Source organism: Acinonyx jubatus, chromosome B2, assembly GCF_027475565.1.
Source record: "Acinonyx jubatus isolate Ajub_Pintada_27869175 chromosome B2, VMU_Ajub_asm_v1.0, whole genome shotgun sequence".
NCBI classification, from domain to species: domain Eukaryota; kingdom Metazoa; phylum Chordata; class Mammalia; order Carnivora; family Felidae; genus Acinonyx; species Acinonyx jubatus.
The window spans coordinates 98,746,322-98,771,406 of record NC_069385.1 but is presented as its reverse complement, the minus strand read 5'-3'; the positions used below and the strand labels follow the sequence as shown (position 1 = coordinate 98,771,406).

Below are 25,085 nucleotides of genomic sequence, written 5' to 3'. Positions count from 1 at the left end.
ACATGGATCCTCCTTTCTTGTACTTTCCTTTCCTTTTATGGTTAAAATGATGTTAGAGGCCATAGAATAGATTATAGGATTTTATTTCGCACAACAGCCATTCTTACATTCCACAGTATCGTAGTTCCTCACAGTTAGTATTAATGTGGATAGACATGAATAACTAAAATCTTTAGTGTTGTTCCAATACAATTTCTAGTTTAGTTGTAGGTACATCAAGTTGCTTCTCTACCTTCATTTAGCCAACCTGTGAACAGTGGTTCGGATAGAGCTGCTTTCTCCCACCTTTCACTGCTCTAATCTCAGCTCACCAGACAATCTTTCCTCACTTTTTGGAAAATACTTGCTACAGTATTAATAACATAGTTATAGATGCAGCATTGAATAAACACTGCTAACCTGTATTAGGAAAGCAAAGCAAGGCTTCTCAAAGGGCTTGACATGGTTAGGTTGGCTGAAAGAATCTGGTGATACTCTTTAAACACATAAGCCAATATTCTTTTTCTTGGATAAAGGATCTCTAGTGGCTTTATAAGTATTTACTCCACCCTGAGGTTCACATTTAATTCTATCCTTTCTCTAGGAATAGTTTCTCATAAAAGTGATGTGAAACCCATTATATTAGATAAAATAAAAATGGAATGGGGATGCCTAAAGCATCTTATTATAACATTGTAATTCCTAATGGTGGAATTTGAGGGACTTATGGAGACTGAATACAAAGCTATTTGGGTTTTCCCCTAATTTAATTAATGTTTTTCTTGAGCATTTTATTTTTTCCCTATGATCACTTGGTATTATTTAGCACCACATACTACTAAATGTTAGGAATGTAGTTAAATTGTACAAATATTTTGTTTTTAACGTGTAACCTCTTCTTTCCTATATTTATCGAGATGAAAATTTAGCTGTGTTGTGCTTTAGTCAAGATACCCACATTCAATTTAGCATATTTCACAGGAGCTATTAATTTAACTTAGGGGATCCATAGATTATTCTTTCATTATTGCAATAATGAAAAATTAGCTATAGGGAAACAGTAAGACTGTAGAGGAAATAATTATTACTTATATTGCATCGTGAGGTTAAAAGCAAATCCCCAGGTGAACTGAATGTGATGGGCATTCTAAAATGAAGTTTTCTGCAGCACAGAATAGCCATAAACCTCCGTGTACACTTGCCTGGTCACCAGCAATTAGAGATGGGAAACATTTAGCCAAGATACCCTGCTGCCATAGACCAACCATGTATGACAGCAAACAATGATAGTCCTTGTGAAGAAAGGCATGAGTGAAAAAGCAGAAAACAAACAATTCTGGGCACAGGGTGAGAAGGGCTGCAGGTGCCTTGTGAGTATGTTTGGTGATTCATACTTCTATATACTTGGCAATACCATAAGAACCACTAAGCTCTCAGTTTGCTGTTATCATTCATATCTCAGAGAGTAAAAACAGTATTGACACACCTCTAACAAACCTTGAAAACATTTGCAATTTCAACAAGAATGTAAATATCTTAGGAACACAACTTTATCATATTTCAGCCAAGTATACTTGTAATTAAGCATTTGTATGTTGACTATTTCCTGTCAAAGTTGAAGGCTGTTGATGTGGAAGCTCAGCCTCCCATTTAAATGCTGAAATGCTTGATAAAATGTAATTATTAAAAATGTTTATGTGGAGTGCCTGGGTGGCTCAGTCTGTTGAACATCTAACTCTTGCTTTTGGCTCAAGTCATGATCCCAGGGTCATGGGATTGAGCCCCACAGTGGGGTCTGTGCTGAGTGTGGAACCTGCTTAAGATTCTCTCTCTGCCTCCCTCTTCCCCTCTCCCCAACTCATACTCTCTCTCTCTCTCAAATTAAAAAAAAAAAAAAACAAGTTTATGTAACCCAATCTAAAGTAAAGAAAGAGAAATGTTTGAATGCCAGAAATGGAATGGTAACTCTAAGTGGGGGTGTTAAGAAGAAGCTAAAGCTCTAGCAGAATGTAGACGCATCAGAACCTATGTGCTAGGAGCCAGGAGCTCAGATTTTAACTTTCAGTATTTAGTAAGTCTAAAACTTGTAAATGAATCCTTTGTATACATTCAGGATCCCAGAAGTCCACTTTGGCCATGAAGCGTGGAATAAAAAAAAAAGTATAAATGCTTCCACCATCTCATCCAACACTCTTAGTTGGTAAAAGAGCCATCAATGAGAAAATGATTCTAAACTTCTGGAACATGAAGATTTCAGGTTCTACCACTCTTTAAGTTTAGGAATATTAAGATGATGAAATAAAATGGAAAGCAGTGAAAGTCCTAGAGTTCCCACAAGACAAACATAAAATGTACTGTAGGCACGGTTTCCCCGTCCAGGACTTCTCAGGTACATATAGAAATCATCACAAACATTATCTTGACTGAAAATGAGTTCACAATCAAAAATAAATAGCCATAAAATGGCTAAAGAACATCACGGAGGAGAGGCATGAGGGAGAGTCAGCCGATACAAGAAACGGGAGATTTAGCAATAAGGAATTATAGGTAAATCTGAAATGAATTAATTGCTATAGTAAAAATGCTAAAAGAGTTAAAAGGAGTTATTGATGCCATCAAAATTACTTGAAAAAGAACCAAGTAGAACTTCCAGAAGTTAAAATAAAGCCATCAAAACATAAAATTCAATTGTCATGTTGAATGTGTTAATATACAATGGAAGAGAAATTAGTTAACGGTTAAACTTGTATGTAGAAAGGATTCAGAATGCAGCATAAAGGGACAAAAAATATGAAAGGAAATTTTATAGAAGTGGGGGATGGATTGAGCAGACTACATATATATTTATTAGAAACTTCATAAACAGAGATGAGCTATAATGTAAGCAAAGCAATATTTGAAGAGGTATTCATGGAAGATTTTCCAGAATTGAAGGATATGCATATTCCAAATGAAGGACTACACCAAATCCCAAAAAAGACACATAAAAAGAAATCCACCCTCAGATACATCATAGTGAAGTTGCGGAATGTCATGGAGGAACATCTTAAACACTAACCAAATGTGAAGACAGATGATCCACCAAAGTTATGACATTTAGAATGACAGCTATGACAGACGCCAGAGCTAGTGGGGTAGTGTCTTCAAAATGCTGCGAGATAATAACTATTCACCGAAAATAATGTGTCCAGAACTCTCGTCGAAGAATAAGAACAAAATAGAAACATTTTCAGACAAAGTCAAGACAATGAAGTCTGAAAGAATGACCACAGCATTTACTTCCGTAAGAAGGAAACCAAATCCAGACAGAGTGAAATTCAGGAACCAAGGCTGAAGAAACAATATTAGCCTCCTATTTACTGGAAAACAATTTTAAAAACTAAATTGTTTTCTTTTCCAAAGCATGCAAACTTTCCTTTGTATATGAAGATACTTTAAGTGAACATCTGTTATTTGTGTCGATTTGCTGGAAACAAATATAAATATCCAACAATGCTAGTATTTTTTTTTTAATTTTTTTTTAACATTTATTTATTTTTGAGACAGAGAGAGACAAAGCATGAACGGGGGAGGGGCAGAGAGAGAGGGAGACACAGAATCAGAAGCAGGCTCCAGGCTCTGAGCCATCAGCCCAGAGCCCGACGCGGGGCTCGAACTCACGGACCGCGAGATCGTGACCTGAGCTGAAGTCGGATGCTCAACCGACTGAGCCACCCAGGCGCCCCAATGCTAGTATGTTTAAGCAAAATGTGGAGTATATACAGAGACTGAAATATTATGTCATCTTGAAGAATTTTTGATGTCTTGTGATAGTGCTTATGTTAAGATGTTAAGGAGAAGTAACACATAAAACATCATGCTATTATATGAGCTGCATAAGAAAACATAGGAAAAATATTGTAAGGCAATGTACAAAAAATGTTCAACATTTTCTGGTGGCATAATGATACTTTTCCTTTTACCTTATTCTTTTCAAAATTCTACAATGGACATGTGTTCTTTAATAATAAAAGAACTTCAAAAAACTTAAAAATATGGATATTTTGTGAAATTATGAAGTTCACTAAATAAACACCATGTTTCTAATTTTTCAGGCAAACCTGTCCTCCCCATCCTCTACAGTATCCGAGAGTCAGCTGGTATGTATCCTCTTATTAAGTCATGGACCTACTTTCAAAAATTCTGATCTCTCAAGACAGATTTTTCTGAGTGAAAGTAAACAGAGAATACATTTACTGCATATATTTGTTTGCCTGTCTAACAAAATTTTACTGATGCTTTACTGTAGTTGCATGGTGGTTGTTTTGTAGCTTACCAACATATATAAAAACCATACATGGACCTTATTTGCCAGGAACTTGCATCTTAGTAGTTTAGAGAGGGAGAGCACTTACTTCCTGATAGGACAGAGGCAAAAAACATTCAAGGACAGGTCATGTTTGATGATGTAGGGCAGGTTCTGGACTTCAAGAAATGAGAAATGGGATATTTCAGACAGGAAGGCTAGCACGTAAATGGTGTAGATCAGTAATGAGCAGGAGAAATATCATGTTAACCACAATGGCAAGCCACAAATGTAATTTAAAATTTTCTAGTAGCCACATTAAAAGAGTAAAAAGTAAAACACAGACCACATTTATTTCAATAATGTATTTTATTTAGTGATAGGCAAATACCATTTCACCAAATAATCAGTATAAATGAGATATTTTATATTCCTTTTTGGAGGCTAAGTCTTTGAAATATGCTATGTATTTCACATGTACAGCACATCTCAATTTGGAGTAACCACATTTCATTGGCTTAACAAAGGGCTACGGGCTAATGTGTTAGTACTGATCTAAACTCTAGAATCTGTTATTTATAGATGCAAATTTGATTACATAGAATTACTTTTCATCATAGGGTTTTGTATTTTCTATTCTTTTACAGTGGTTAGCAAATTGAAACCATGAAGTAAGTTGCCTAGACATTACTAAAGATTTCTTTATATCTTTTAATCTTTATTATTTATAATTATGAATTCCTGAACAATAGGCACCTTCAGTAGAATTACAAAAATTGCTAGTAAAGCAGTTTGAGATACTAAGAAGGCAAAATCACTGTTTAATACTGATTTTTCCCCTTTTTAAGCAATTGTTTTTGTGTTCTACATCCATAGCCAACAAGTCATCTTGTCATTGTTATGCCAAAATGATATTATTTTCATTTGTAATACTGAAAACCCATAAAAAGTATAGTTTGACTCTTAAAAATAGCCTGATTAAACAAACTGCTTGAGTATATTCATGTTTATACATATGGTGTATATATGGGGTGTGTTTGCATGTATATGTGTGTGTCCGTGTATAAATAGTGTCCATTAGTTTAGAAGAGTGGCTGGCAGCATAGTATAGGTGAAAGCATGCTAGAATGGGGGCCAGAAGAGCCATCTTTTATTCCTTCTCTGACACTAGCTTCTGGGCTGACAGTGGATAAGTCACAAATCTGAAATCTAGTCCTCAGTTTCCTAAATGAGCAACAAGAGCATTCTATTACCTGCTTTCCAAACCCTTCCAACACTGTGAGTCTATGATTACTAACAGTGTGATGTGAAGGAGTTGCCATGGAAACAAGCATTGAAATAACATAATAAAGTTGAATGGTTTCCCAGTTTATATATAGAAATATTACCACAGCTATTTTAATATTTAAAATAATGATATACTTGTTTCTTGAGATAAATGAGTGAAAATATATATATACATATACACACATACACATATATCTCAGTTCTTGGCTTAATATTATAAGAAACTATTTCAAAGAGGCAAATATATATAATGACTTCATAAAAAAAGACACATAAAAACAACTCACTGTAAATGTAATAAATAAACCGTTTCTTGCCTAATAAAATAATTCTGTGAATTTTAAGTTTGTGTTCTTTAGGGAGAAAAATACAAAGCACTGCTTTGACTGACTTTAATGATAATTTCTTTGCATTTGCTTTAGACTCTTTCTCTAAAGAGTTCAAGGAATTTCTTAACCAAGTTTTAAATTAAGTTTTAATCCCCAAATTCCCTTGAGATATAGGTTGGTTTGTGAAGGGATTATTATCAAGCAAGCTTATCACACACAAAAAGGAACATCTGGATTGATATAATCATTCAATTTAATCACTTTGACTTCTATTTCATGATACTAACCCTGTGTTTCGTTACTTGGGGATGGAATAGGATAAAAATAATTGTATGCAAGGAATGCCATATGACATTTGTTTCTTTAGGGATTTATGATATTTTTGCTCTTCAGTAATATATGAATGAAATTATAAGTTTTCATTTTTATGAATTAATTTCCAATATTTGCCATCTCAAACCCTCTTTAGTATTAACTTCTAAATAATTTGAGTAAGTGAGAATGCCTTTGGAAAACAAAACTACACACACACACACACACACACGTATATGTGCATTTGTTTATAGCATCACACATATAGGTGCCATATAATAGGTAATTTGATATTATACATTGCTTTTTATAAAATGTGTGTGTGTATGTAGCACATAAAAACAAAATTTTGGGGAACATATGATAGATTATAGTTAAATTATGTAAGTAAATATGTTTTATATAAAATAAGCCATTAGTTAAAATTATTTTAATCCTATTTTAGGGAAAAATATAATAAATTGGTTGAAGTAAAAATATACGAGAAATCACTGTGGTGATACAAGCTTAATACAGAAACCATTTTGCTTTTGAGATTTGGCATTTTCAGGATATGCAAATTTTTCATACTTTTTTCTTTTAACTTGGCTACCTAGTTGTTTGTTTACACTGCAATTGTGCCAATTCAACATTTGAAAGAAAAAAAGAAATGACCATGTCCCTGTGTCCCTTATTCTTAAGATATTCCCATTGTTTACTCTGGAAGCCAAACTATTTAGTATTCAGCTCAGGAGAATGGAATGGGTATGGAAAAAGTTCACCAACTGTGCCTCAGTTTCTCTTCTTCTGTTAAACAGCATCACAGTGCATGAAAACAGGAAAGGGGCTTAGAGATGAGGGTGTTGGAAACACCCATCTATAATATGGGAGGTTGGAATAACTACTCTGTCAACCCACAGGGGGACGGCAAGGCTCATGTATCATAATATGTGCGGTTGCTAATATAGCCTGGTACCTATGAGAGGTGTTATTATTGCACACATGACCTCTGAAGTATGATCTCAAAGATAATATTTTTTATGGATAAAGAAACAGAGGCTCACACAGAGTTTAAATGGATTATCTCATATCACAGCGATAGTGACCATTTTTGTTCTGGGTGACTTTCAAACAAATCATTATGAATTTTAGATAATTAAAAAAAAATAAGGAAAGGTTGATGAAGGAGTTGGGGAATTTGGCCTCCACAGAAGTATGAAATTCATTGGGCACTTCCAGTGTGGGCCCTGTTCTAGCATTTTCCCATAGCCTGCAAAGATATGATCACTTATGAAAGAGGAGGAGACTGGGTGGGGTCATTTTGGATGTGGATATTTCACACCTGTAAGTAGACTACTCCTAGCATAATAATGGGAGCAAAAGGAAAGGAGGGATATAGCATACAACGCTTTGCTAATTCCTGAACTGAGTCCTCACAATATTAACAGAGGCCAGTGGGGCCTTTTCTTTGGATGAGAAAATAGTTTAGGTTCTCCAGGATGGGTAAGACACTGGCCTCCCTTGGTGGTAGGTAGGGAAGCTTGGTTTAGAAGACATTTGGCTTTTGATTTTGATATTTAATGCCATTACAAAATGTTCATTGTTGCCCAAGATGAATACTGAATCTGGAGAGTACAAAACAGTAGTTTAAAAAAATGAGCCACATGGCTATATACAGGTAAAAGCAAAATGCTGCTTACTGGAACATTATAAAGAAGAGTGCTTAAGCTTTCAGATACTTTGTTCCCAGTTCTGAATGCCAGCTGATGTGTCCTGCTTTAGTGGTGCATGAGTCATTGTTCTGAGGGCCCTTGAGGTCACTGTTGTTCAGAAAATGCAGCTCTGAAAGCTTTTGTGTAGAACTGATGTCTTCTTCAAGCTGAAAGGAGGTTTGTCCTTGACCAGTTTTCCTTGACACAACACACTTAAGTGCTACAGCATTTATCATCTACACCTCTTACATTTTGAGTCATGCTATTGTCTTTTCTTCAACCATTGGAATACTTCAACCCAGCCAATCTGTGTTGTTGTACACATTCCATCAAATGTTTCTTGAGCTAGGGGATGTGGTTTATAATAATTGGAGTCCTATGTATGTTTTTATTTTTTAAAAAATATTTTAGGTAGGTACTTTGCTGGATGGTGTAGATCATTTAGAATCAATGCTTTATATTATAAATGCAAAAAGAAGAGGAAAGTTTTTACCTTTCAAATTTATTTTATGGTGTTTTTTTTTTTCTTGACAAAATTCTGTCATGAACATTATCCTGTTAGATTCTCGCAATTGGCAGGAATTGTTATTCCGTTATTCTGATGAAAAAAAACTGAAGTCCACATATCTACAGTTGTGTGTCAGTAGTCCCATAGCTCATGGCTGCTATGAAAATCTTTCTTTTTCCCTCAGTCTTCGAAATTTTGCTCTGCACTATAGTGTTTTGAAATATGGGATATTTATTCAAGGGGTAGAAAAGGCTTAATTGTTTGCTTCAAGCATATAATATTATTGATCTTAAAAGAATGAAAGCTAATCAACATTTATTAATTGAATGAGTGAACCAGCTAAATCATTTAGAGAATATTGCTTTTGTCAACAGTTTTGACTGGTAGTATGTTTTTGAGTTTCTATGAGCTGGTTGCCACAGAAATTCTAGAATATATGCATATGTATAAAACACTGGGGACTAAAGACAAGACGGAAGCAAATGGGTAAAAGAAACACTGTGGTACTTTCACTAGCTCTTTGGACCCATCAAATTAGTAGAATTTCTAGCCAGTTCACAGAGTTTGCTATATGCTGTGTTTATTACGTTCTTGCTTTTTATTGTACATTTTATTTCTTCTAAAAGATAAAAATAAACCCAGAAGAATGGAGACCCTGTTCTTTATTTCTGTTCTTCCCTCATTACACCACTGCAGGGCTTAATACTGTCATCAAAGGCAATTAAACACAGTCCAATAGTTGAAGTTACTAATTTAAGAAGAAGCTTGCTGTAAGAAGCCATTATTTTAAAATATTAATAATGGATTCTCCAGGTCAGTGCTGGCAGCTAATTTTCAACTTTGGTCTCCAGCCAGAGGCAGTATCAACTTGTTGTCCTAGAATTATGATTTCAAGTTCCAAAGGACAGAAATAATGTTTATTTTCATGGTGCCCTGGAGTAGCAATGTTCCAGCATAAGTGTACACTTGATGAGTTATAAAGACAAATTAACAGCAGGCTCAGACCAGTGTCCCATGGGCCGTTGAAACCTTTCACAGGCCCCAGGAACTCTACATACTCTGGACTTTTTCCCCCTCAAAATTAGCAGTAGGTTTAAATGTGATCTCCTTACTTCTACCCCACCCTCAAATTCTTCAAAAGAGCCGGTATCTTTCTCTTTTGGTATTAAAACTTTTATCGGTATCGCTATAAGCAAACGGGAGGGACAACAACAATTGTTTTAAATGGAGAAGTTGAAAATCTTGTAAAGTTCCCAAAGAAGTGATCTCTGGCTTTGACTTCTCATATCCATCAGAGATGGGAACTTCAGCCTCTACTCTTACCTCTGACGGTGGAACTCATCAATCCACTTCCCTTCTTCTGGTCCTCTATTGGTGAAAGACCATATGGATCTTCTAGCCTGAGGATTTCTCTGTTCCTGAGTTATACTGAAATCAAAAAGTCAATCCAGAAAAAAGTAATGGGAGACCCCAAGCTGACAGTCAACACCCCTTGAGGCCTTCATATTGGATAATAGCCAGAATCCTGAGCTCTTTCTGGCTGTCAATTAATGTATTCATTCTTCAAGTAATGATTTAGCTCCTTCTAGGTTCCAGGCACAGTTCTAGGTGTTGGAGATACAACAGTGAACAAAGTAATCATCTCTGTCCTCATAAAGCTTACATTCTAGTGAAGAAAGCAAAACAATAGACACATAAACAAATGTCATATTACAATAAGTTCTATGGAAAAAAAAATAGTAAGGGAGGGAAGGGGAAATTGGCATTCCAGGGAGTAAAGAGTTCTGGAAAAAGCAAAGAGCCCAAGTGTAAACTCCCTGGGGGGAGAGTATCATAGTGTCTGTGCTAGAGTGGGGAGAGTGGTGGGGACGTGAGAGGGATCACAGCAGCAGATAAGATTGGGAAGAGAGAGGCTAGTGGGGCATAGGAACGATTAGGTCATATAGCACTTGGTAGGCATTACCTTACAAGCATGGCAAGGGTTTTGGCTTTCACTCTACGTGAGAAAGTGAGGCATTAGAGAGCTTGGAGAGGAGTCAAGTGACACGATTTGACTCATAGTGTGATTATTTGGTGGCTTACTCAACTGAGTTGTCAGCCCTCTGAGAACAAGAGTTATACACACTATACTTCCTGACATAGATTAGGTCGCAGTTGGCAAAATGGCTCCAGAGAACGTCTGATAGATGTGTGCTTCAGAGATCCAAAACAATGGTTATTTTGTCTTTGAGGTGCTTCAAAAATGTCTTATATTCAGTGTAGATCAGTTCTCTCTCAGTAGGTTCATCATAAAGGATTGAAATTTGCCATTTAGAGAAATTTCTCGTTATTCTTTCTGTTCCTTTTTTGTTAACTATGGGAGTCATTGCCTGTTTTTATTTCTCCACTTAGGCTGGTAAGGAAATTATGGAGTTGCTTTTCCTGGCATCATAAGAATAACAGTTACGTGTATTAGTCATGAGTCTAGCTGGATCTTTGGATTCTATTTAGAGAAAAATGAAAGAAGGGCCACTTTGGGCTTGTTTAGTTGCTGGCAATGACAATCTTATAGTAGCTCACCTTAACAGACTCTTCCAACTTGATTAATGTAATTACCTTTATTTTTGTTTGGACACAAACTTATGCCAGAATTAGAGAACAAAAGTCTACTTGAAGTCTAAAGATATCAGGGGGGTATATGCAAGGATGCAATGTAGATTAGAAATCAATAAAAGACATTCTCCTCTAAAGGCTTTCTTTTAGTCTGGAGGCAAAGCTCAAAGTTAAGCAGATGTCTCTGGGATGGCAGACCAAGGAAGATCTATCTTTAGGTGGGTTGCACAACATTTTAGTGGAATGAGTTCTAGTTGAGGGCACATGAATCACCCAGAGATTTTGTTAAAATGAAGATTATGATTCAGTAGTTCTGGGGTAGGGCCTGAGATCCCGCACTTCTAACAGGTTCCCAAGTGATGCAGATGCTGCTGGTTTACATACCCCATCTTGAGTGGCACAGTGCTAGCAGAACTCTTATTTGGATAGATCCATTAGTTTACTTTGTGTTGGCAATTTAATCTTCAACGGATACAGATTACATAAGCATTTGACATTGAGGAACCAGCAGACAAGAAGTGCAGAGAAGAAATTAACTAATATTCCAAGATATCCTTACCTTGCCAGCAACAGCACTGGTTGCTTTACTTAGGCTATTTTATAGATGTTCTAAAAGGCACCTTGAGACACTTGTTTGGGTGATGGATTTGCATATGCAGAGACAAGACTTATGTAAAAACTCTATGTGGTATGATGACGGAGAGGACAGGAATGTAAATAATAAATGTGCCATTACTCATTATTAAAGGACCTACTCATGGATGATTATAATCCTTTAGCTGAAGGTCCAGACAGGGAAAAGATGGAGAAGGTACCTCGAACAGCTTTTTCAAGGTCATACAGTCTATGAACACTATTGCAAAAATTAAAGTCTATAAGCTTGATGCCCTCCTCCTGGCAATATCATGCTGTTTTCTGTGAGTGTATTTTTAACCAAGTCCAGAGAGAGACATCAGTACAAATTTTATGTCTTGGCCATGCAAACTACAGAGTGCTTTAGTAAATGCAATTTGGTATGGTGTGTGTGTGTGTGTGTGTGTGTGTGTGTGTGTGTGTGTTGTGTGTGGGGGGGGGTGAAAGGAGGATGTATGGATGTGTATATTGAATAAGAAAACATCATATCCTACAGTATTTTAGGAATGGTCTTTTGGCAGGAACTTTTTTATATGCCATATTTAAAGAAAGAAAAACCGGATTTAGTAAGACTAGTGAAAAGAAAGGTAAAATGACATCAAATGAAGTAATAGTGGCCAAAGTCAAGTATGTGTCAATGGACAGTAGAAATAAAACAGAAGCAATGAATTTAAAAGAAATCAAAAATATAAAAATATTGGAACTTTGTTATTGATTGGACAGAAGAAATTATGGAGGTGGGTATTTAAAAATGATTTTAAGTCTCTGTCTATGCTGTTTCTCCATATGTTTCTGTCTTACAGTAGGCATAGAAGTATTACATGACTTTGGCATGTAACTTATTTTCTCTAAGTCTCTCACAGGGTTTTTTGTAGGGAATTGATGAGATAATCTATCTAAAATACTGAATATAGAGCCTGATCACATATAGGTAAGATATAGAATCTGGATATATGGGAGAATGATTGTGTCATTATCTGCAATGAGTCTTCAAGGATTTTGATATTGATTTCAAAGCATGTGAAATGGTATGAGCAAGGTGTAGAGGCTGTCATGAATATGACTTGTCCATGTACTATGATTTATGGATAGTGCATGAGGTTCAGAATTGGGCCACCAGTGTTCAATTTCCAACTTGACCATAGTGACCAAATACTGATCTCTGGGTGAGGAGGATATGGTTAAAATTTACAGAATGGGAAATGTGAACAATGTCCAAGGCAAACTATGTCTAGTTTTATGCTCAGAGTTGGCTTCCATCTCTACAAAATACTACTGAGTGACACCAAGTTAAGATGCAGGAGAAAAAACAGGACTGAGGAAAGAAGTGACAAATACAGTGTAAGAATCAGGACAACTCTACCAAGGCCAAGTAGGTAAACTAGAATGAGGAAGCCTCAGACTTCAGGGACACAGAGTCCAAGAAAAGAGCATGTGGGACATCCAATAGAGTAGAGGAAATAGGGAAATAATTATTGTCAAATTATCAGACAACCATCAAATTCAGGAAATTCATAGGAACTAAGGAGCATAAAGGCTGGTAAGGAAACATATATGAAACATGGGTGATGATTCTGATACTAAAGCTACTTGCTATCTAGAGGAGTCTCTTTTTTGGTCTCACCCTGGAGGTTGATGATCCCGAGAGAGAAGATCTGAGTGAAAGTCTCCAGGCTAGGATAACCCAGATTATCATCCTGCCAGCAATACAAGGGTCAGGGTCTCTGGCAGAGGGATTCTCTTAGCATATCAAGTGAATTTGGTGACATTTCTCCTCTCTGCCTTCATCTTTTTGCCTACTCCCACCAAGCTTAGCTCCTAAAGCTCCATGTTGGTTTTAGAACCTGGTGGGCCCCGAGTACTAGAGTTGTTGCATTGATTTCCTACCTCACAAAGGAGCAGAAGAGAAGGAGAAGGTAGAGTAGGAGAAGGAAGGGGAAATAAAACAGGAAGTCAAGTGAAAAAGAGAGACAAGAAATCTGGACAACTTAGGATCATGACCCAAATATCAGGTGTCTCCCTCATTATAGGTGGTTATAGAAATCAGTAGCTGCTGAGGCTTTGTTCTTATGCTGAGTTTACTGCAGGGATACTGCTCTCATACATATACTCCACCGTGCGACTTCATGCATAATTGGATGTTACTTGCTCATTTTTTTCCCTCTTGAGAGAAATCAGAGTTTCTTAAGTGGGAAATATTTCTCAGCCTGGGGAAGATAGAGACTTTTCTCACTCTGTACTTCCCTAGTTGACATAAATATGAAAGGCAACTGGGAAAATATCGATTGAAAAAGTATTGCAGAGTGGCATTTATTCAAGCCTCAAAATGTATCAGGTGGTTTATAGAGCAGAGAGATAGACATAGTCCCTTAAGGCTTAAATTGTGAGCATCAGTGTTGATTGAGGAGAGCTAATTTACTATATTCAGAAAGGAAATGGTGTTGAGAAGAATGATTACGGCAAAATGCTCAGCCAGAGAAAGTGTCACAACTTTTTATTGAATTGTTGTTTGGGATGTTTTTGTAAATTTATCAATCATTTTGTGACATTTTACAGTGTAACAAGGTTTTGGTGTTTGTGAAACATCATTCTGAAATTGCCCCAAAGTAGATTTCTCTGTCTCTCTCATCAAACTGACATTGCGTACAAGTTTATGAATCTTGAATGACTAGTCTAGCTAAAACTCTTTTGGTTGCAAGTTACAGAAGTAAATTTGAGTTTTAAAAAGTAGGAAATCTTGTGTTAAAAAAAGGAAAGTCTCAGGGAGCCTCAGGACAAGAAATTCAGCTGGGCCCCAGGAATGTTTTAGAATTCAGTTCTGGAAAGCCCCCTAGTGTCTCTTCTCTCTAGGCTCCATGCACTTTGCTCTCTTTCTTGATCTCATCTGATATGCTTTTTATGGCAGATTAAGTCTTTCTTATAGTTCCCAAATTGACATATTATAATTTCAACCTTCCCAAGAAATTTCAGAATGGTCTATTCCTTTTCCACATTCTTGGAAGAGAAAATCTGGTTTCACCTCCCTAGCCTTTTAGGTCAGAAGGCCATCCCTGGTTTCATTATACATAAAATGAACATAGTTTCCAGGAACCCAGCTCTGTGGATGTTGGGGCATGGGGGGTAGTTTCCAGAAAAATAAATTGTTAAAGGCTTTGAGACTGTGCCAAATTCATCTCTCCTTACCAGAATGAGAATGCTGCCTGGTGCTAAGGACATTCTCCATAAATATTTGTCAGATGAAATATTTATTGGCTGAATGAACTGGTGAGGATATAGGAACACATTTGGCTAGATAAATGAGGAAGGTTTTTGCATTTTGAATGTCATGATAATAGATCTTTATGAGTTCATTGATGTAATGGTTAACTTTAAAGTTACTCTAGTTAAAATCATTTGATTTCTAAGCTGATCTATGTATCGGTAAAATCATTTTAAAATTTAAAAATTATAATTTTTTGTGAGAACATTTGAATAACTTAACGATATACATATTCATTCATTTTAATGGTATTTATTTCTTTATTTTTAAAAATGTTATTTGACATTCATGAAGACTAAGCCTGGAGTGATTCGCCCAGTACCTGTAAAATCCAAAATATTACTGAAAAAAGAGGAGGAAATTTATGAACCCAACCCTTTCAGTAAATACCTGGAAGATGATAGCGACTTCTTTTCTGAGCAGGTGAGCATACATAAGACAAAGTCTTTGATATTTTGACAAATAACTGTATAAGTAATGGAGATGCCTCTTGAGTATAGTATGTGCAAGAAAATGTTCATTTGATTGGAGTATCCTTATTAATAAGAAAAGTTCTAATTTTTGCATAATAAAAAGAAATTCATATATTCCTAGGATGATATCTTGAAGTATTTCAAATTAAAAAAAATTTCTTTCCTACCTACTGCTGGCATTGTTTTGGGAACCACTCTCCATAAAAAAAAAGGATCATGAAGTCACTGGTTGGATGGGTCATATAGGTGTTGCATTCTTATTTTTAAATTCCTGCATCTTTTTTTAAGAGCTGCAATATTTGATAGTTAGCAAAGGATCTATTGTACAGATGCATAGTAACACAGTAGAGATGATACGAACCCCTAGATTGAGCAGTAATAGGGGATAGGAGTTTAATATATTTTAAGGCTTTTTTGGCCATTTGGTTTATATGTAAAAAAGGTATATTGTCTTCCTCTTATATATCTTATATGTTGGAGGAGGTATAATGGAAGATTTTTGATGGTACTTTGTAAGCTATTAGGGAAACATATGAAAATACACATTTATGTAGTATAAAAGTCCATAAATTATTTCAGAGAGGAACTCTGCATCTTTATTTATCCTATTAAAATGCAACAAATAGGGTTGTATATTTTATATCTCAAATACCATTCTATGGATAAGCAGTGGAAGCAATCTAGAAACCTTTCCCAATACAACCAAGGAATGTAAAAACACTACCCTTGGTAATGTGTAATAAAATATACTTATGAAGGAATATAAGGTGATATACTCCTTTTAAATTTCACTTTGGAAATGATAATTAAGAATATTCTTGAAATATTTGTGAATCATAAGGAATATCTTATCTTCCACATACAAGCTCTATAACATCTCTCTAGCCGTCAGTTTCGTCGTGTATAACATGAGGCATTCAGATCAGGTAGTTTTTAAAGATCCTTCAAATTAAAAAATCTGGGTTTCCTAAAATCTAAGATTAACACTGATTGTGTCAGAGGTCCCTGAGTAGCCTTATAAAAATTCACCATAAATTGTTACACTTTTTACTTATAAAATGGAGGTGATATTTCCTGTTTATTTACATGTATTTTGTAAAGACTGATATGATTTGATAATTAAACATTTTAGAAGGCACTATATCATTGAATATGATAATTAAAGGCAGTTATTTTCATTATATAGAATAAAATGTAGTAGTCAATTTAAGTTAGAGAAATCTTATTGATATAAATAGGATTGTTATCACTAATTCTACATGTAACAGAAATGAAAATTCATCATTAACAAAAACACTTGTTAAATATCTATTGCTTGCATGACACAAATATGTTAGAGGCTTAATGTGACATTTTAGACAGTATGGGATCATTATAAAAAGTATAAAAAATAATGTAGTCAAATGACAAAAATGCCAACAGTTAAAACAAGCTTCACATATTATCCATGTAACTTACATTCTTCAAAATACCATCTAATGCTGTAAAATAATGATTTTGTCCTTTTATTTAGTATAATTTCAAATTTATGCATTTTACTTTAAACAAAACTCATTGTAGAATATCAGGTTATCTATTTATCACAATTTGCTGTCTTCAGAAATGATAAATTCTATTTTCAAGTTTAAGAAATTGTCACTAAAAGGAGTTGCCATTTCTTTTCATTGCTTTTCCTAACTATACAGCAAGTTTAAAGCTCTGTTTATGTACAACATAAGCCTATGAATTTCCAGATAATTTGTGGAAAATTTGAATTCTTTTGCAAATATGGAGGTGCCATAGACATAATCGTATTTATATATATTTTTTCAATCAATTTATTCTTGTTTATATCCCAACTTCTTTGTGGAACATAAAAAGGGATCTGCAGGCTGTCAGAATTGAAAGAAGTATGGCATACTACTTAAAAGTGAATTCCAAACATTGCCTGGTCTTACTCATTTACCTCGTATGAGAGGGAAAATAATAGAAACTCGGGGTCCTTGCATACTGGGCAACTACATGTACTATCAACTGGTCTCTTTATATTGAGTTCTAACTACCATCTTGGTGTGTCCAGAATCTACGATGGAGAAAGATAGCAAAGGCACATCGCAAGCGCAGATGCTTAGATCTACTTAAACTATCAATTGAGTAAGAGCAATTTATAATCTCAGCATTGCCACTTCATTAGAAGTTGAATAGAGGACAGTGCACTCAAGTTCACCAGTCACTATTGTGTTCTCCTTTACTACTGCCACAGAATAAATTGAATGGTTCTAAACTCAGTTGATCTCACCCACCCATGTAATGGAAAATTCTTTAGCCAGACAGTTGGGCCAAATTGAAGCAGCTCACATTCACTAATCTGCCTTGTACTGGGGACAGTTCCACATGACAGGAGATGCTGGATGGGATTGTTAAGTCAATAAATTTCCCCTAACAGCTTCCCTGCCATAAAATATGATTTTAAAACTCTCTGTTACAAAATGTCAGACACTAAAGATGATGAGACCAGACGGAAATGTATTTACTGTAGCTTAAGAAGGTACAAGCAGGCAGCCTTTTGAACTGATAATGAACTGAAAATGTGCCTGGAGACAGCCTCTGAGTACTAAAAGCAAAGTTTGAAACCAAATGCATAATCAAATAATTGAGACTTATTAATCAACAGCTTTTACATCAAAATGGCATAGGCCAGGAAGCATCATTCTGTATTAGATGGGTTTTGTAACAACGACTCTTCAGAATGAAGCTTATGCTTTTTTGAAATTACCTTTAAATCCATTATTGTATCAATCTGTGGTCCTTTTGACTTATTGCAAAATATCTCACACTCCACGTTTGTATTTAAAACTATGGTGATGTACTTTGAAGCATACTCTATGGATGATCAAGGTCAGAGTTGGAAAGTAATTAACAGAATTGATTGGACAAATGGGCATCCAGAAGACACTGAGGCTTAGAAAATCAATTCACTGATGAGAATTAAGATACTAAGGAGCCCAATGAGTTTCAGTTTGTCTGACTATTTGTGAGTTGGCAAAATACATTGATTGTTTTCTGGTCATTTAGTGTATCTAATTAGATAAAGGTGATTTCTTCACTTAAGATTCTCAATTTAGTATAAAGAGCAATTGCTAACCTCACTTGTATAGAATGTTATATGGAATATTCTCTTGCGTTCTTTATAAATTAGTAACTGAATCCATAATATTAAATATGTCATTTTCTTCTTAAACCTTAGAGAATTATATAAAAGAAAGCTTTGAACAGAATTAAGGAGGAAATATTGTTAACTCATCTGATTTTCCTGGAAATTTTCTTTTTAATGAGAAAGAACACTTCCCAGACGTGTGCCTCTTCATTTTTATTTTCCTTCTAATTTGCTTCAATAAGCAAAAGAACATGTTTTGTGTGAAAATGACCATTTAGTGAATTTCCTCCACACCACTTCACAGAGAACATAAAGGAATAATTATAAGGAATTTTCTTTTTTGCAGTATTTTCAGTCTTTCTTTTCTTCTGATTTTTCTTAGACATCTGACTTCCCTCCCAAACTCTCTGTTTGACATTCAGCTTTGATGATTATGTGGGTGACTTTCACATTTCTATCTAATTATTCATAAAGTTGGATTTCTACTGTGACCTTCCCTTTCACTTCCTTGTGTCATGCACATGTTAATATTACAGAGCAAGTACTCACCATTGTCCTAGGTGAAACTGACAATACCACCTTTTATTCCAAATGACTTCTGGCTTTGTCATAAATTGCTGCTTTTTCAATAATTGTTTCTCAATCAAGATGGCTTGCTTTTTTTGTCATAAAAATATCTTTTATCATTGCTAACCTTTAATTAGAAATATTTTTGAATTTAAAATGTTTAACCTATTTAGGTCTAGAAGTGATTAAGTGGTTTTCTGAATTGTTTTAAGGGAGGGAGAATTGAAATTCCTTGTGCTACATTTCTTTTGGAAGGGTTAAGACCAGAGATTTGGTTTCTCCACATTTTAGCAAGTTTATTCAAGTAATGAAATCTTTGTGAGTTTTTTCTTCTTTGTTTTGTCTTCCTTCCTCCCTTCCTTTCTTATTTCCTTCCTCCCTCCCTCCCTCCCTCCCTTCCTCCCTTCCTCCCTTCCTTCCTTCCTTCCTTCCTTCCTTCCTTCCTTCCTTCCTTCCTTCCTTCCTTCCTTCCTTCCTTCCTGTATATGTAATAGGTAATAGACAATTTATCATAAATAGGTAGTATACTGCATGTAATAGATAGTTTATCAATATAATAAACTGTTCTTCTTTTCTTTTAAAAAAGTGTTCTAGAGAGACAGAATTTGCTTTTTCTCTGGAATGTAATCAAATAGGATCACCTCTTCAAATTAAAAATTTCATCTCTCCCTTTTTTTTTTTTTTTTTTTTTTTTCGGTTTAAGCTTTCTCTTGACCTTGTGTAATTATTGAAGTTGGGAGACTGGAATCAGGGTTGCAATTTTCTGTTGCAGTTGTCTACAAGCTAAGAGAAACTTATTTTCCTGTCCCCCTTCCTTTGCCTTCTGTAGGGTTAAAGTCTAGAAGAGATTCTTACTTGCTTTAAAACAAGCAAACACACAAAGAGGACCCATTGCCACTTTGATCATAATAGATAGAATTATTCTAATAATTCTAATAATTAGTTAAGCAACTGAATTCTAATAATTAAACTCTGAGGCAATAGTTGCTTAACAAATATTGGTAGATATGGGGTATCTGACCATACCCTAATCTACCAGGGAAACAAAGACAATCTGAAAGCTTTATGCAAATGTGGTCTTTGATGTTTTGTTAATTCACGATGTCCCCATCTATCTTTATTTAAGAGGAATGGCACTGCCTTATTTAGAAACTCTCATGTAAATCATGTTCCAGTTTTAAGATAAGGTCTTGTGTAAATTAAATATTCTGTGTTATTTTTCTCTGATGAATGTCAAAAGAGAGAAGGTAGCTGTGTAAAAATATTTTAAGTAATATCCAGAGTAAACGTTAGTTAGAGATTAGAAAATTGTATTTACTGGCAAGGAAAAAGATACATTCTTATGCTTTACTTTACAGAAGTAAACTCCCTGAGCTTTGAGTCAAGGTCAGCCTGTAGGTAGAACTCTAGATGGTAACAATCACAGGCCTTTGGCATGGTTTTGTCTTCTGGCATGCAAGACAGTGGTAAAACTAGTGTTCCTCAACCAGGACACTGTCTACAATACTCCCCTTCTTCTTTCCTTACAAACTTTCGGTTCTACAACTGCCTTAAAATGGTTTGGAGGGTAATTATTAATAGTGTTACAAACAAAAATAAAACCCGAGGCCCAAAATGGTATCACTTAGAGTTTCCAAACCCCTGCTTAACATGTAAGTGATTTGTAGTTTCAACCTCCCTGGAAAATGTAGTCTTACCTTGCCAGTCAAGAATTTTTCAATCTGTGTCAATGAGTGCCTCTGGAATCATTTCCACCCACCAATGAAAGGGGAAGTAATCTGCATGATAAGGATACCTTGCTTTTCCCTTGAAAGCCACCTCCAAGGAACATTCCTTTTCTTTTGCTAGTAATGTTCTTGCCCCACCCTTCTTATAAAAGGCTTCCCTTTTGTAGAACTCCTTAGAGCTCCCCTCTACTTGCTAGATGGAGTGCTGCCCGGTTCATGAATCATTTAATAAAGCCAACCAAATCTTTAAAATTTTCTTGATTGAATTTTGTTATTTAACAATAAATATCCTTAGGAAATGCAATCAGAGTGAGAGCCTTTTGATTTTCTTTTCTCTCTTGAACAATTTTCTTTGACCCATGACAAGTGGAATCAAGGTAGAAAGCATAGAGGGGGACCTAGTAAAAGTTGGATGTATTATCTAAATATAAATGCTAAGATTGATGTGTTTGAAACACATTATACTCTCTAAAGCACTAGGGACATTGTTGCTTATTTTAAAGTGTGGGTGAGATTAGACAGTCTTTGATGACAAATGTAAAGGTCACAGCAAGATATATAAGTCTGAAAATGAGTTATGTGAAGAGAGTTGGAAACCTTCTCTTTTCTGTGATCCAAGATAAAATAATTTAAGGTGGGTAATTTAGGCAGAGAAAACAACAAATCCAAATGAGAAGAGCAACCAAAAGAATGTTTGGAGAGAATGAATCAGAGATAAAAGTGGTAAAAAAAAATGATTTTTTGAATTTCATTAAAGAGCCAAACACAGCCTGAGTGAGAAGTCCAGCATATGGAAAATTGAATTCAGGCTGGTGAAACAGGTCATTTACAAAAAAACATATAGGAAAAAGAAAATGGAATACATTATACAAATGCAAAAATGTAGTTTTCTTTATTTCAAAGTCTACATGGAAAGGAAGATCTGTAGTAAATTTATAAATTCAACATTGGTGATTCCTTAGGGATGAAAGAGCTGACAGGTTTTTTTGACTTTTTTGAAATAATGTTCTAATCTCCAAATATGGACATCCTAAGAGAAATATAATCTGTTGTAGCCAGGCCATCCAAATATCAATTTGTCTAATGGACCTTTAGACGTGTAATATGTTTTTTTTTTTTAATCTTTACTCTTTCTTGAAAATAGAAAATTGCATTGGGTCTTAAAATAAACAACTCATGAGAAGCTGGATTGTTGGTTATCTTTATCTAGTAGAGCTGAGAGGCTTAACATACTTTACCTGTTCAAATAAAACCAAGTGTATATGATATCCATTGCATTTGGTGTGTTCAGAAAAATAGAGGGTTATTTTTTTTTTTCAATCTTTGGCTAATCCATTTCTGGAAAATATTGGGTTCTCATGAATTGCATTTGATAGAAGAACTGGCCTTTTGCAGGGTATTGTAGGGTCAGGCTAGTTTCACCTCTGAATTTAGAAGCCCCATCCAGGCAGGACCTGATGACCTTATTCGTTCTGATGTATAATTGAATCAAAAGAAAACTAGAACAGCTTGGTTTTGCTGGAAGAGTTCTGAAATCTGGTTTGTAGTTGTGGAAGTGTGATGAACCAGCTCTACCCTTTGCATTTGTGAATCAGGAAACTCATCCATGAAGTAAGGGGATTGGGTGAGCCCAGTGGTTCTCAACTGGGGTGACATTGCCCTAAACGTTATTGGTTGTCACAACCAGGGATGCCTCTGGCATTTAGGGGGTAGAGACCAGAAATGCTATTAAACATTCTACAATATACAGGACAGTCTCCCACAACAAAGAATTTTCCTGCCTGAAATGTCAGTAGTGCTGGAATCGAGAAATCCCGGACCAGACCATTTCTTGGTTCCCTTCCAGCTTCAAGAATACTATGACTAATGAAGCTCAATTATACCCCTGCTAAGGGCATTTCAGTTCAACTGACAGTGACTAGGTGTCTTCTTTTTGTGTCTTAACTAAGAATTTTTCCCTATTTGATTTTTACAAAGGAGGTAAGTAAGCCTCCATTTATGGAATCTCCCACGTTCCATGTAGCCTCTACTTGTAATGATAGCCCTGTTAGATAAAGGGAATACATTTTCATTGGCTCTAGATATTTCAGCAATGTTATGGCTTCCCCATCTTCCCAGACATTTATTCCTCATTCTTGTATTTCCCCACTTGTTAGATTTCAAGAAAATCAAACAAAAGGAGAAATTTTTGAATATCAGCCAGTCTGTATGAAAAATGCATGCTGTTGGATGGAGTCATTCCTGATCCTGGGCCTCATTACATACCTGCAAAACGTGGGCATTGTACAAAATACTTTCAACAGTGCCCTCTTACCCTGAAATTCTGTGTCTATGTCTTTAAATATTATTATAATATAGTAAATAGTATTAAATATTACTTAAATATTATTATAATATGATAAATATTATTATTAAATACTATTTAAATACTATTGCATGATATTTCTCATCCTTAGATGATTTGAAAAAGGAAAAGAAAAAAAGAGCAAGTGTTACTTGGGTCATACCTTTGGAGAGATGGAAAGTCTTCTACTCTCCTGCTTAGGTCAAAAATAACAAATTGTTCTTATTGCCTGGCATGCAGTCCCTGCAGTGCTATGGTTTCCTGATGAATGGTGTTGCAGCTTCTCTCCACACTCATTCCTTTCTCTCTACTCATAGCATCCAACCTTTTAATGTTTGTGCCAAGCTCTGCAATAGATAGGAGTGACTCTACTGGAAAAGGAGCAGATAATATCCCTGCAGCATGAAGCTTAGATTCTAGGGGATTCTACATACTCTGAACTCTGACCTCAGCCTCTTTTGGCCACTCTTCTCTGCAATCCTCCATACCTCCTCACTCATAACTGTCCACTGCACACTCAGGCTGCACCTGCCGTGGGCTGCTCCTCTGGTCCTCTGATCCATTAAGGGACTGATCTTGACTGCTAGTAACTGCAGTCCTTGACTCTTCTGCTTCCTGCAAAGGAAACTTTATGATAGAATGCACTGGAACGAACATGGATTCTATGTGAGCCTAGAAACTGTGAACTTCAATTTCATCCTAGAAAAATAGGACTACAAATTCCATTTGTAATGGTATGCATATTAATACCCATTTATGATTCCATGAAATAGTCACTGCAAAAGGGCTCTGGACACTTTCAAGGGAGTGCACATTTGAAATATTTATTGTTATTGTTTCATTTAAGATCACTATAATTTTGGAAGAAGGGCACTGACTCCTTGCTAAAGTGTCACCAAATAGGTTCTCCTTCTCCCCACTGTTGGGAGAAGTCACAGAAGTCTCTCTTCTATGTTGCTTTTTGACTTCTTCAATATAAGTTGTTCCTCTCCACCAAATACATGTAGGCGGGCAACCTAAGACAAGAATTAAACTATGTGTATAGAAAAACATAAGACTCAGCATTTTAACGCTCTAGTGCCCACTGCGATTGATTACAGAATATTTTCTTCCTTGTCCTTTGAACACGTCGCCATCAAATATCTTCACACTGATCTAGTTCATCTGCTCTGTGAAGCTTGCTGTTAGACAGTCACAGACTCTAAGCCCTAAATAATCCAAAGCCTATCTTCAAAATTATATTTTAATCATTTAAAAACTTTTTTTGGTGAAGGGGATTTGAAAAAGCTAAGCATATGCTATGTCTTTTCATACTTCGCAAGTTTACATTTTTTTGGTTCAAATGAGGATTTGAAATAGATAAGTGTGGCTTTAAGTACGTCTGTTTTTAAAATGCATATGAATTCTTCAGAATTAGGACTGATAAACAAGAAGTTATGCCATATGTTCAAAATTAAGAGACCTAATTTATCTTGGCTTGATCTTTGGGGAATGTAGATAATTACAGTCTCTTCTTGGTAATTTGGGGTTTCTGTGACAGTGTCTGTAAAATGCTGATACGCCTTTGGCTGAAGGAGTCACTGGTTACGAAATATGTTGTAACTGTTTGTGACTTTATGAAGGGGGAGGGTGTTGTTTCAAACCGAAACTGTAGCAGAAATGCTATAATTCTGATTTTTAAATTGTTACAAGCTCCAGGCAGGGAAGGAAAACTGAAAACAAGGGCTGTATTTAAAAATAAGAGGTAGAAGGGAGAGAGGATGTGGTTAAAGGCTCCAGTAATGTCACCCAGTGGTGCTCTGAGTTTCCAGGGGCACAAATAGCTGCATGTGTGAAGTGGGGACAGAGGGAGCAGAGAGAAAGTAGATTTTCACCCTTTACTTCGGAACCACAGAAAAGGGGGTAGCTTTCAAATGCCAGGATGGAACAAAAGAGTCTCAGATGTGCAGGCTTTAATGAAAAG

The 25,085-nt window shown here is 35.6% G+C and overlaps 1 protein-coding gene across 11 annotated transcripts in view; it reads left to right on the top strand.

Annotated features, from left to right (window-relative positions):
* Positions 1–25,085, top strand: part of MLIP (muscular LMNA interacting protein) — a 144,130-nt gene that overhangs the window by 78,566 nt on the left and 40,479 nt on the right. For all 11 annotated transcript variants that reach the window (XM_053222673.1, XM_053222682.1, XM_053222678.1 and 8 more), the window contains 2 exons: positions 4,074–4,118; positions 15,170–15,298. In XM_053222673.1, coding sequence (XP_053078648.1) covers positions 4,074–4,118; positions 15,170–15,298 — 174 coding nt within the window. The remainder of the gene's footprint in view (positions 1–4,073; positions 4,119–15,169; positions 15,299–25,085) is intronic.